This window comes from Tachypleus tridentatus, chromosome 7 (genome assembly GCF_004210375.1).
Source record: "Tachypleus tridentatus isolate NWPU-2018 chromosome 7, ASM421037v1, whole genome shotgun sequence".
Taxonomy (NCBI): domain Eukaryota; kingdom Metazoa; phylum Arthropoda; class Merostomata; order Xiphosura; family Limulidae; genus Tachypleus; species Tachypleus tridentatus.
The window spans coordinates 42609524-42623295 of NC_134831.1; the positions used below are offsets into that span (position 1 = coordinate 42609524).

The 13772-nt window shown below is 29.2% G+C and overlaps 1 protein-coding gene across 6 annotated transcripts in view; it reads right to left on the reverse strand.

Annotated features, from left to right (window-relative positions):
* Positions 1-4435: 4435 nt before the first annotated feature.
* Positions 4436-13772, reverse strand: part of LOC143255528 (uncharacterized) — a 57049-nt gene continuing 47712 nt past the window's right edge. For 4 of the 6 annotated variants that reach the window (XM_076511346.1, XM_076511344.1, XM_076511342.1 and 1 more), the window contains exons 6-7: positions 10132-11573; positions 4436-9771 (exon numbers count right to left, since the gene is read on the reverse strand). In XM_076511346.1, coding sequence (XP_076367461.1) covers positions 11476-11573 — 98 coding nt within the window. In that variant the 3' untranslated portion in view covers positions 4436-9771; positions 10132-11475. Of the gene's footprint in view, positions 9772-10131; positions 11574-13772 lie in introns of those variants that run through there. The other 2 variants (XM_076511343.1, XM_076511347.1) reach the window with 2 other exon arrangements.

Genomic DNA, 13772 nt, shown 5'->3' on the forward strand with positions numbered 1-13772 from the left:
GTTTATTCAACCTTGTTATTAAACAAGTATTTGTATATGTTTTCTTAAAACCACAGTTATACTTTTACTTCCTATAAGTATTTTATTTCAATCTCTTAAATGGAACCTCCAGCATTCTGGGAATCCTTAGCTGGCATTTATACATTATAGGAAATCCCTTTGATGTCTGAAATGAAAACATTCCTGAACCAAGTGAATGGTGTAATCAATCCAAATGAAGTATGATAAATATCAACATGTTGATTGAGAAATACATTTTGATCACTATTGGAACAACAATTTTAAGATGCATTACGTTTGTGTTTATCTGAATTAAAATAAAGATTTATATACATTCCAAGAGTGTTATAATGAGAAACTGTCATTTTCAATTAAAAAGTTTTGTTTAATGTTGCATAAATATGCATACCCATATTTTCAGGTGTGTCTTTCTTTAAAAAAAATCACATCTAAAGTTGATAAAATGGAATTAACATGTATTTGTTATTGGAGTGGATCTGATAAGACCAGTTTGGTCAAAATCTTTGTGAGTGAAATAGCCATTATAAATTTTGGATTCTGTTGTATGCTTGTTGTTGAAACACTGAAAGAAAACTTAAATAAAATTATAATTAAGAAAGGAAGAATGCTTTTTTTTTAACCTGAAGATGACCTAAGGAGGTCAAAACATTATGCTGTACTTTATTTTAATTCAAGTTTTTATACCCATACCAGCTGTCTTGATAATACATTTTACTTCAAGTGGGTTTCTTGTCATCATGAATGTCTCACTTCCATGATCACCGACTTTGCTTTTAAAACAAACTAACTTTTGGTGTTGCATTCCTATTCATAAAACAGAATTTTACAAAAATTTGGCATTACTCTGATAAAGCATAAAAACTATACTTTGCAAAAAATGATAAGACTTGAATGTGGTAGTCAAATGAAATTGAGCACCAAAATTTCTGTAATTTTTATAAATATTCAAGAAGATTTTTGAATGATGTTTCAATTGTGGGTAATTGCTCTAAGTTTTTATTTACATGAATTGAATCATCATATTTTAGTTTTTTTTTGTTCAGACAAAATTATTTCTTCGAATAAGTATGTCTTGTACTTTCCAATCGTTTGAAAATTTTTAGTCTCTTGTAGTTGACTGAAAAATGTGATTTATTTGTGTTTTATTGATATAAACCATTTATTTCCAATAAGACACCAATTTTATGCAACAACATGATAAATGTTTAGCAACAATGTGTAATTTCTCATCTTGAAAAATACAAGGTATAATTACCTAGCTTATTAGATTCTCACTTGGAAACTGACATAACTAAGTTATCACTTTGAAACAAACAAACATTCAAAATGTCTTCAAACAAAAGCAATAAATAAATAAAAAGGCACATTATATAAAAAATATATTGGTGAGACATTGTTTGTATCCAAAATATTTCAATTTCTGAAACTGAAATCTTACTTTCTCTTCTACAAATAAAAATATTGACTACACTATGTTTTACTATGATAACACACAGATCAATAACTCAAGCTTAACTTCATATATTACAGTCTTAATATTTAGCTCAAATTCTTTATTTGTCACTTGGCCAGTGGCTATTTCATGATGCCTAAAAAGAAGAAACCTATATATTTGACAGCTTGTAGGTAGCAGCACTTTACTTGATCAGAACTAACAAGCTGTAAGTTTGGAAAATAATAAGATATATATTTATGAAGTAATTTGAGCAGAAGACAGACAGCTATGTAGGAAGCCATTAGTATATGTGATGGAATGTAATAGAAACATGCATATCACAATAACACTGTCCAAACAAATGTGTATATATGTACTCCCATGCATGTAGAAACACTGTATTAACGATTTCTGATTGTTGAAGAGAATAAAAGGATCAATTACATAATGTAGTGCAAAATTCTACTGTTTAAATAATTCTCATGAAAAAAATAAATTCCTATCTTCCTTAATTTTAATATTTAGGAAAATTTACTTAATACTCTCATTTTTAAAAAAAGCTACTAAATACCCTCATTTTTTTAAAAAAGTTGTTTGTTATGACGATTCTAGTGAAATCCAAACTCTGATTGAGAAGACTAATGCAGATGATTCTGTGAATGCAGAAAGTTTTGTGAACATTGACAAGAATGTTTCAAAAGAAATTGATGAAATTGAATTAAAATCTATAATAGAATCACAACATGGTAAAAGTGTGAGAGATTTCAAAGATGAACAAAATGGAAAAGCTAGTGGAGAAATAGAAATTTCTACTTCATCGCAAGTGTTAAATTATATTAACACCATCAAATTCTATGCAAAAATGAACTTTATTTTCATGAAAAGGATGTAGAACTGGCATTCTCTTTTAACCACATGAGAAAGTTCATTAAAAAAATTGAAACAGTTGAAACTGGACACTTTCTTCAAATAAATATGATTAAGATTTTGTGTACTTATGCATATTTTGAATGTCTATTTTTGTTCTTATTCTAATAAATATAGTATAAACAGTACAATAACTTTATTCACAAATGTCTTACTTCCCTTGAGTCAAGCAAGTATAATGTTCTGCTCAAAAATTATATATAATTAAGGAAATGTATGCTCACAGTCTTAGCCAGAAAACCTGCTTAAGCTGGAAATTTTACTTGGGCCTGTGCAATTCTGCCTTAGACAGGTTTTACTGTAGTTAGTAAAGCATATTTTCTTAAGCATTGTTGCAACACAAGGGGCACTGAAAGATGCAAGAAAATGCTAAGTGTAGTGAGAGGGAACAGGAAATAACAATCAGATGAAAAAAATATGTAATGGCTAGTATTAAATTTGTAACTGAAAAAGGTCCACAAGAAAATAAAATAAAATCAATAGTGGATTATAACTAAAAAGTAAGATTTGGTACTGCCTGACCCAAATAAGGTCATGTGAGTGTGATCCAGTTTTACAGACTCAACCCCATTTCCTTCCTACTGGAACAAGGCACAGTTTACATAACCAGACAGTAATGAAAGAAATGGACCTGAGTCAAAGAATCAATTTATTGACTGCTGTCATGTCTAAGGTCTTCATCAAGTGGAGACCCAATATGGCCTGTTGATAAAAGAATTCAAAGATGTTACATTTTCTATTAATTATAGTATGAGCATCTCTTAACCCTGTAGAAATGTTATCTAATCCATTGATTACTCTTTCTCTAGAGATAGATTTTAAGAGAGTATTCCTGGTTGTTACTAGAGAGTTTTGGCCATTGTTTCAATTTGTTAAACTGAAATTTATCCAACCTTTCATTTTAATCTGTACCCTTACTACATAGTATAGAGATCTTGACTAACTTTGGCTCATTTGTATTTTAACTAGCAAAGTGGTGTTTCAATCTTTTGAATGCTAAAGCTTTTTAGTTCTATAATGAATAAAAGAAGTTTTGATGGATATCAGAGAACTAACAACTTTGTTTGATAAAATAGTGGATTACCTACTAACTCAAATATGCCAAGAGCCTACCTGACCTTTCACCAAGTAGAATCCATGGATGTATATGCCATTGTGTGTCTGTATCTTGTCTGGTACCAAAGCCTTTAACAGCCAAGGAGCATAAATTGAAGGATTTTACTCCCACAGAATTGCAGTTTTCTTTAGACAGTGGTGGACATCACCAAAGATGAGTCAAGTACCACTTCTACAGCTTTTGAACCAAAACTACCAGCTGCTCAACTACAATTACCAGCCACCATACTATTGGTAGTTAAAAAAGAAACACAGTGAATATCTCTGCATTTGACACCTCATCTTGAATATTCCATCAATGGGAGTCTGTTCACAGTAGTCAAACATACCAGATATAAACCAACTTCAGCTTCCACAATTAGAGGAAAATTATCTGACTGACTGAGATGACCTTTTTCCTTAAGGAAAAATAAGAATATGGCTGAAGCTTGACTGGCACCACCACTGACTGCAGTAACAACCTCCATGGCCATCACTGAGGGCCAGGACCAGTAAGGCCTCCTTTTATGCTTTAGCTAGGATCTTCCCAATGAATGAAAGCATTTCAACTTTGACATTAAACCAGAAAATGGCCCATGCCTTCAATGAAAATCTATCACTGTTACAAGTGGCACTGTAAAAAAGTTGTCTACAAATTAGAAAGAAGACTGGGAACTATAGAAGAAGACAAATAATAGGTAGTTTATTCTTTGTTCTGTATATGTGCAATTTTCATGTACCATACTGACAAAACTGCTGATTAGTTCCATTTGCTTTTGTTATTTTGGAATATATAACACCTTTGGGAATATTACCACAATACTTAATACTTTGCAAGAATGTTGACTACAATTGCAGAGAGGCACATATCATGCTTATTATTTTAAAATATGTGATGCTCTTGATTCCCAGAATTCTACAAATGCTATGTTGTAAAATATAATGAACACACAGAAAAATGATGAAAAAATTTATTTTTCACATACTTATGTGGTATACGTAGGAATAAAATATATCTTTTATTTTATACATTAATTTTGTACTTTTTCTAACTATATTTGCAACTTGTATTATAACATTTTTTTTCCTTTCAGCTTTCTGCATGGGAAGGAAATGAAAACAAAAAATCAGAAACACAATGAAGAACTGTAAACCAGAGAACTGATATTATTCTTCAGAAACTTATTTTTCTTTTTAAAATAGAAATATAATCAGTGGTATCACAGACTATCCACTATGTACACTGAACTGTAGAAGTCCTTTTTCTCAAAATCAATGTGGAGTTATTTAAAATAACAAATTTTCAATAGAAAACTATCTTATGGATTACAATAAATCTCACTGAATGGAGTCAAGCTGTGATTAAACAACTGTACATCACATATTATTATTAAAACAAAGTTTTACACTTGAAGTTATGTACATTAACGATTATTTATAATATTTATATGAAATAAGTGATACATCTATTTATTGCCTCAGTTTTAGCAAAAGGAAGCATTTAACAGCTGTAACAGCACATTTATGGTTGTTGTCGCTGAACTGTTTTATCTGCAAAATTGCCTTATGATTTATAATCTTATGAGGTAAAACATTTTATCTAATACCCATATGATTTTTCTTAAATTTTCACTTAACACATAAAATAACAGTAAAATTAAGAATTCAAGTTTATTAAATTTCTATCCAGTTTAACATTAACATGAAGTAGAAAAATTCATAAGGTATAAATATATAACTTTAAATGCACAATTCTCTTATTGAAGGAATAATTTTAAAACATTTGAGCTCTGTTTAGGCATTGCTAAAAATATATATATATAACCTAATATGTTTTTAAATATATTGGTGTAAGAAAATGAACTAATAATTGTAAGTTTAAGAATTTTTGCCACTCCATGATGAGACGAGATATTGTTCGAATATTATTCAAACAAATGATTATTATTTAGTTTTGACAGGCAAACAAGTCTGTAGGATGTTATGTTACCTGAACAGAAGGATCTAGGTTACAGCTGTTCCTATTCAAGTAGACTGCTAAGTACAATACATGCATTAGTAAAAATAATTCAAAAGTTCATAAAATAAGCTTAATAATAAGATGATTAATAGGTGACATGATTATAAATTAAAGGAATGGAAATAATGCTCAAAGATAAGTTAAAAGTCATGTATATATGGATTGTGAAGGCAAGTTTTTTTTCTATCGTTATTGCCAAAATGTTAAAACTAATGGTTTGAAGGGATCAGTTTGTCAGTACAAAATATGAACAATGGAAAGTAATGGTTTAAAGGATTGGATTATTTATATACCTATAAACAAAAGGGAGTAATGGTTTGAAAGAATCAAGTTACTGGTAGAATCTATGAGTAATGAGGTGTAATAGTTTAAGAAGGATCAGGTTATTTACAGAAATGATAGGGAACAATGATGTGAAATAACAGGTTTTTAGAGAGACAATGAGGAAGTAAAAGTCTGAAAAAATTAGGTTATTGGTAAATCTGAACAACAGAATTGCATTTAAAAGGATCAGGTTATTTGTAAGTATTTTGAACAATGGTAGTGAAAGTTTGAAAAAATGAAGCTAATGGTAGTGTCAACAATTGAGAGAGTATTTGAAAAATTAGGTTATTGACAGTAACTATAATGTGCAAACAATAATATTTCTATGGGATCAGGTTGTTGTTAAGTAATATGAATAATGTGAAACAATGGTTCAAAGAATCAAATTATTTAAAGAACCATAAACAATGAAGAGTAATGATTTGAAAAGATCAGGTTATTTATAGGAATTATAAACATGGAGTAGTAGTTTTGAAAATAATTAGATAACTCAAAGGAATTATTGGAGTGAAGGCATGAGAAGATCAAGTTATTAGCATGAACTATGAACAATGAGGAGTAAAGGTTTGAAAGGATCTCAAAACCAGTAAATAATGCAAACAATACTGAGTAAAGATATGAAATGACCAGGTTATTTACAAATAATATGAAAAATGGGTAATAAATGTTGAAAGAATCAGATAAATTCGGCCATCATTTTGTCACTTTTCTGCATCTTTTTGAATTTAAATTTTTATTAAATATGTTCAATGTTTAAACTGTATTAGATAACAGATATCAGCTATACACTAACTAATACAGACCTAATGCTAGGAATATATTTCACCTTGGTTTATCAACAAAATTATACATACCACATTGAAATGAGGTTTGACTGACAAAAAGACTAGAAGCTCTGAAATAAGTCACAGGTAATGGCCTCATGGGAGGTAATAAACTTGACTAGGGAAGTTAGGAAAACTCCATATTTTTACCATCATAACTGTGTTTAATGTCAAAGTCGCATAACTGAATTACTTAGCTTGGTATAATTTATCATTTTTTTAAATTTAAAAGACACTTTCACTTACTCAGTGCAATTTATTTAAATTGCTTAATTACATGAAATTTTCAAATGAAATTGTTTTTCATATAAAATTTAACTTATGTTGTTTGCAAGAAAGATACTATCTTCACTTTATGTGTGATGAACCTAAAGGCTTGCTGCTCATTTTATTAAAAGGCCTAAATAAACATAATTTACATAACAAAAATAGCAGATGAAACTAAAACGAATGGAAACATGAAAATACAGTAGATATGAATGTATTTACAAATTGTTGACCACTAAATGTTTTAATTTACTGCATTTGAAGATCCATTTAACTGTATGAAAACTGGTTTCAGAAAGTAAAACATGTAAGTATATGTATGTACATATGTAAATGAAGTAATAATATATAACATTTTAATGGCTTATTAATCTTGAAAATAGAAAATTTTACAGCTTTCTGTAAATCTATCTGTTCTCAATTAAAAGTAATCAAAACATGAAAAAGAAGAACAGTAAGTAATTTCATACTTGCCCACATTTTTGAAATAATAAATTTTACAAAGTTAGAAATACTAGAAAATGTATAATCTATTACATCCCTCATGTTCATGATTTATAAGGTCTTAAAGTGTAGTTTGTTTTTCTGTATCAGTTTTTCACAAAAAACTAAAGAAAAGTGTTACATGTAGCCTTTATTATTGGGAGACAGCTTGTTATTTTAGAAACAGAGAACAAGAGTCCACATTTAATTTTCCCCATTATTTTTTCAAAACCATGTCTTGTCAGTAAACACTATCACAGGTTTGTGTGTTTTTATATCATAAAAAAACACCAACAGAGAACTAGCAGAAGAATTTAAGTTAAGGCTACTGGTCACTGTGACTGTATTTAAAATGAGTATACAATTAGAACCTATCAAAAGTTAACTAAAGAAAAAAACATTAGAAGGATATTTTAATATTACTTAGGCTAATATAATTAAAACATTAATCAGTAATGATAAACTAAAACATAAAAGGAGGAACTGACAGTTTTAAGAATGGTAGCTCAATTGTAATAAAATGCTGTGGCATAAAGAAAAATATAATAAAACATGAAAGATGAATAGACTATAAAATTGGACTTGCAAATTATTCTTTAAAAAGAAATATGTCAAGTTTCTAACAATCTATCTTAAAACTTGTATAATAAAATCTAATTTATTAATCACCTTTTATATCAAGTTTATTCACATACATGGTGATAAATTAGTTAAAATAAATTTTAAATGCAAATCATCAAAAACTCATGATGTACACTTTGACTTGTCTGTAGTGAGAGGGCTAAAAGCATGACTACTCAATACATTGTTAAAATAGCATGCTATAAGGCAATATTTTAAAGTTATTTCATTTTATAGTCAATTAACTGCATACAATAAAAAATAATAATGGAATTATCACATGAAAAACTTAAGAATATTTGACTGTGACCACCAAATCACTATATGGTAGCCCAACTGTCATTATGGATCATCAATATCAACTTTCTAAAATATGATCTTTAAATAATTAGCTTCTTATAAATTGTTTGACTATTTTGTATGGCAGGATTACTATGTTAAACATCTTATAATGATGGTCATTTTCTTTGTTTCAAAGAAGCCACACAATTAAAATCATCATATCTAAGTCTTAAAACTGTTTCTTATACCTAAACTTCAAATACTAGGGTTACACAAATAAGTTTCCTATAAGTACAGCTATCACATTAATCGTTTTACAATATGGCCATGAACAAACTTTTTACATGTTACAGTAGGACTATCATATACAATTAATATTGCTTCTATACTTAGGGTTATCTATATCTTAAATAAATTGGTTATAACAAGTATCTTAAATTAAAGTTGTTAAGCAACAGCTACTTTAATTATTGTATGAGTGACTAAACTAACTTTCAATATTTGATGATGAGGAACCCACTGTTAAAAAACAAAGTCTGAAGACAGCTTGAATGGATAGCAAAACAAACATTTTACACTTTATAATAGCTTCTTTCATTATCCATTCAAGCTAGCTCCAAATTTTATTCACTTTCAATACAAATACACTTTTTACAGTAGAACATACAAATTAGCTTTTACAGTACAGTTTATAAACTAACTTTTATTTCAGCAAAACTCCTATTACACATTTAAGGCTACAGTCATACTTCAAACTATAAACTTGAAAAGAAACAGAGGTGGGAAAGATTGCCCATACTTAATTTTAAATTGCCATTTGAAAAAGTCATATGTTGTATTAAAATTTAGACTACATATTTGTACTAATATTTTAAGCCATCACTCATTATTTTTACTCTTCAGAGCTGAGCGCATTTTATCCATGAGGAATAAAAAAAACACCAAAGGTTGGAAACAAACTAGTTTTTATATTGCATTGATAATATGTGAAAAGGAAGGTGAAAACGATGCATATGATACCAGTTTTGAAAAAAAAAGTAGCCATCAGCACAGTTTTCAAACCTCATCAGCTGGAATGACAAACCAAGAAACTACATCAAAAGCAATAATACACAACTATCACAGAAAGCCATAATGTCAAGTTTTCAGTAGTGTTTTTCTAGTAGCAAGTTCCTTCACGTTCACTTGCTGGCAAAGACAGTAGTAACAAGTTCTTCCACGTTCACTTGCTGGCAAAGACAGTAGTAACAAGTTCCTTCACGTTCACTTGCTGGCAAAGACAGTAGTAACAAGTTCCTTCACGTTCACTTGCTGGCAAAGACAGTAGTAACAAGTTCCTTCACATTCACTTGCTGGCAAAGACAGTAGTAACAAGTTCCTTCACATTCACTTGCTGGCAAAGACAGTAGTAACAAGTTCCTTCACATTCACTTGCTGGCAAAGACAGTAGTAACAAGTTCCTTCACATTCACCTGTTGGCATAGACAATAGTAACAAGGTCCTTCTTATTTACTGACTGCTAATAAAGCAGTAACAAGTTCCTTCATATTCACGTATTGGCAATATAGTGTTAACAAGTCACATAAAAACATTTGAATAATAAAAAAGTCAATTTCAATCACTTTTTCAATGTTCAACCTAAACTATAATCAATAAAACCATGTATATTAAACTGGATTTCTTAATTCTTACAAAAAATAATTTCTTGAACCTTTCTCCAACAGTTAGTGATATTCTATACAAAAATTTGAACAGACTGATATTTATAGCTTTTTAAAAGGATTATTCCTCACTTAGAAAATTAAATTATAAAAATAGAAATATTTCCATACCTAATTTTGAACCCCTTCATTACTACAAAAACAATCTTTGGATGCAGTTGAAAATGTCCCAAGTTTAGCTATCATGAGAGAAACAAAAAGCAGGAAAACACAGAAGTATAGCCCTGGGAGTCTCAACACAAGAAATTTCATTTTATTTTATTTTAAATGTCAGCTGCTACCACATAAAATTTTCTCCACTGAAAATTTACAAATCTGTAGGATTACTAAATATTAGTTCATGTTTTTATTTAATCATTGTGTATGTTAAACTGTTTTAAGCATCTGGAAGAATACAAATACCAATTAATATTGAAATTAATGTCAGTGAAAAATTCTAAATTTGCAGTCTTACTGTGTTACAACCAGTTTCATGTTCTTTATTTTAAATGGTGTATTACGTTTTCCATATCTGTTTTACTACTGCCCACCACCAGCACAGCAGTATGTCTTTGGATTTACAATGCTACAATCAGGGGTTCGATTCCCCTCGGTGGGCTCAGCAGATAGCCCGATGTGGCTTTGCTATAAGAAAATACACACACTGTTTTACTACTAGCTTCTAACAGATAATAGCAGAAGAAATTTGCCAATTTTTCATTCAGTGCATGTGGTTTGATCAAAAAAATTTAATTATTTCAATATCTGAAACAAGTGAGTTTAAAATATTCTTAACACAACAAAACGATAATTTGTTACTCTAGGTTAACTAAGTTGTTGTCAAGTGATAAAATTCTTGCTTATTACTTTTACAAAATCATGGATTGAAATATTTTTAAAAACCAGCAATGTTTGTATCAGAACACAGAGAAAAAGAACAGTTAAACTAGGCACATAATTATTTTCTTAACATTCATGTAATTGATGGCTGTAGTTCTAATAACTGACAGGGTTTTATGTCATACACTTTAAACACTTCACATTAATTTCTACTATTAGTCATTTTTAACAAAATACTTACACATTTCATTTCTGAATTAACAAGAAATACTACAAAACTTCAATAAAAGTATTATATGTGATCGATCTTCAGTAATTGTTAGAATATGTCAATGACTGTTATATGACATACTGTAATGAAAATAATAAAAGATAGCAATTCTCTATTACACAAATAAAACTAATATATTCAACACATCAGCCAACAAAACTGATGCCAATGAATTTAGTTAAGGTATATTTACAGTTCTTAAATTAAAAAAAAAAGCTCTAATATCATGTAGGAAATTCCAAAAAGGATATAAAACTCTTAAATCTAAAACCAAATTCATACAACATATCCAGCCCAACTATATATTTGTACACTAACTACAAAATAATCTGAGAAACTATATGCAAACTTTGTACAATATTAAGTTATTCCTGTTCAAGGTCTTCAGCTACCTCTTCCTCTTCCACGGTCTTAAGCACCTTGTTCACAAATTCTGCAGAGTAACCAGCTACAGGTTCAGGAACTATAAAAAATTCTCCCTGTTAACAAACTTACTACACAAATCTCACTTCAAAGTTAAACATAGCTAAACTTTAAAACAAGCTACAACTTTCTACCAGTATAATAATTCTGAAAAAGTTTACTGTTACATCCAAAAAGCAAAAAAATTTGTAATCCCATGCTGCTATAAATAAATTGGAACAAATAAAGAAATTATGCAAACTGGGAGATCTTCATTAAATATATGAGCTTTTCAGCTATAAGTAGTAATTTATATGGTGAATTGAGTTGATTAATTTAAGCTTCAGGCAAGAGTAAAGGTTTGCATGTCAGGAATGTTTGTTGTTGTATTGGTGACATTCAATTACTAAAGGTTTTCTTGTCATTACTGTTGTAAATGTCTTTTTCACTAATAAGAAAGTACAGTTTCTTGATATTAATGTCATTAACATGTTCATGATATCATGCATCACTTGTACGTTATCTGTTGGTTCTCGTGAACCACCAGCAGTACACAGCACCCATAAGATATAACTGCACCTCATATTTCCAAGGTTCCATATGAAAGTAGTTATTCTATATGAGCAGCTATTATAAAACCACTCCTTTTGTCATGTACCAATTTCTGAATCACAGATGCCATGTTGAAATGAAAACTAAAACAAATTTACATGATTAAATCACTTTTTATTTTAAAATCAAACTGAGACTTCTTTCATAGATAAAAAAATTGTAATATGATAAAGATATAACTGTTATAATCCACAGAAGGGATTATTTCATCTGATTCCCCTTTTTTGTTGCGAAATATTCATAATTCTTCTCATGAACAGCAAAATTACTCTGAAAAACAAAATATTAAATGTTATGATCATTATTATTACTTAAACCATTGTGTGGAATATCAGTGGCTTATGATTGTCAAAGCTTAAATGGGTAAGGACAGCATGTCTGGTATCACAGGTGGTACAGTCAAGAGGAAGCTATCAATGCAGTCACTCTGTCATAGGACATAAAGCCACAAACTTAGTAGTATCTAAGACAAAGTTCACAGTGAAACTTTATTTTCTAATTATTCAATAGGAACAATCACACCATGAATACGTTAATATAATATTAATCCTAAAGTTTGGAATAAAACATATGCTTCAAGTTATAAAATTACAAACTTTCCATTTCTGTAAAATATTATTTCAAAGTTGTGCTCTAATATTTACTAATCACAGATTATTAGGTACATTAGAATTTGTTCAACATTAAAAGACTGCATGCACAGAGTTACTAAATGCAATCTTAATTTTCAATGAATGAGGATTCTCCTCAATGTTTAGCAAAAGATTATTTTAATTCTGTGTGAAATTCAGTAATTGTGCTGGCAGTTGCATACTTTAGTTTTCTACGATATCTTTTTAAAATGATCATGTCCACTTAATTTAATAAAGAATTACTATAATACTGCAACTACTAGTTTTACCTTCCATCAGTATAGTATAATATTATATTAGTAGTTAGGTTATATTAGTTCCACCTAATTACTTTGTCATATACACCATTTTATTGCTTCCTTTACTAAATGTTATTATTATCACAAACTTTCTTTAATTTTATGGCATACAGTATACAGTTACGTATATTTCTATTTGTTATCTAGCATAGCATAGATAACACTTAAAAGTTCAAAGAAACTTTCAAAATTTTAGTGTTTGCATGGTTCCAGACATGTATACAGTTTCAGCAACGTAAAGTCTTTCTGAACAGAATGTCACAGTATTAAGACATGAGCCTGATGCTAACAGAAGAAGAAAAATTGGAAATGCTTTATCAATAAGATTAAACAATCCCTAGGTGCATCTCTATATATCTTTGATTTCTCAAAGATTCCAAAGCTTATGCAAATATTTTACATGAAATATTCCATTTTTTTAATATTTATTCATCTTCGTAACGTTTTTCATATTTTTGATATTTACATGAATATCTAACTGGAACCAATGCTCAAATTTAAATACTTTGTTAGATTTTAAATAGTGATTTAAATATTAAAATTTTCGTTACTGTTAAAACTTGTGATTGCGCCAATGATTGAAATGTCATACCTGTTCTACAACTTAATCTTGCCTGCTGTGAACTGTAATAAAATATACTTCATCAGAAAGTAAACTCAAAATGAAACTATTAGGTTGTTACACATAGTTTACCAAGTATAAGTGAACAATAACAT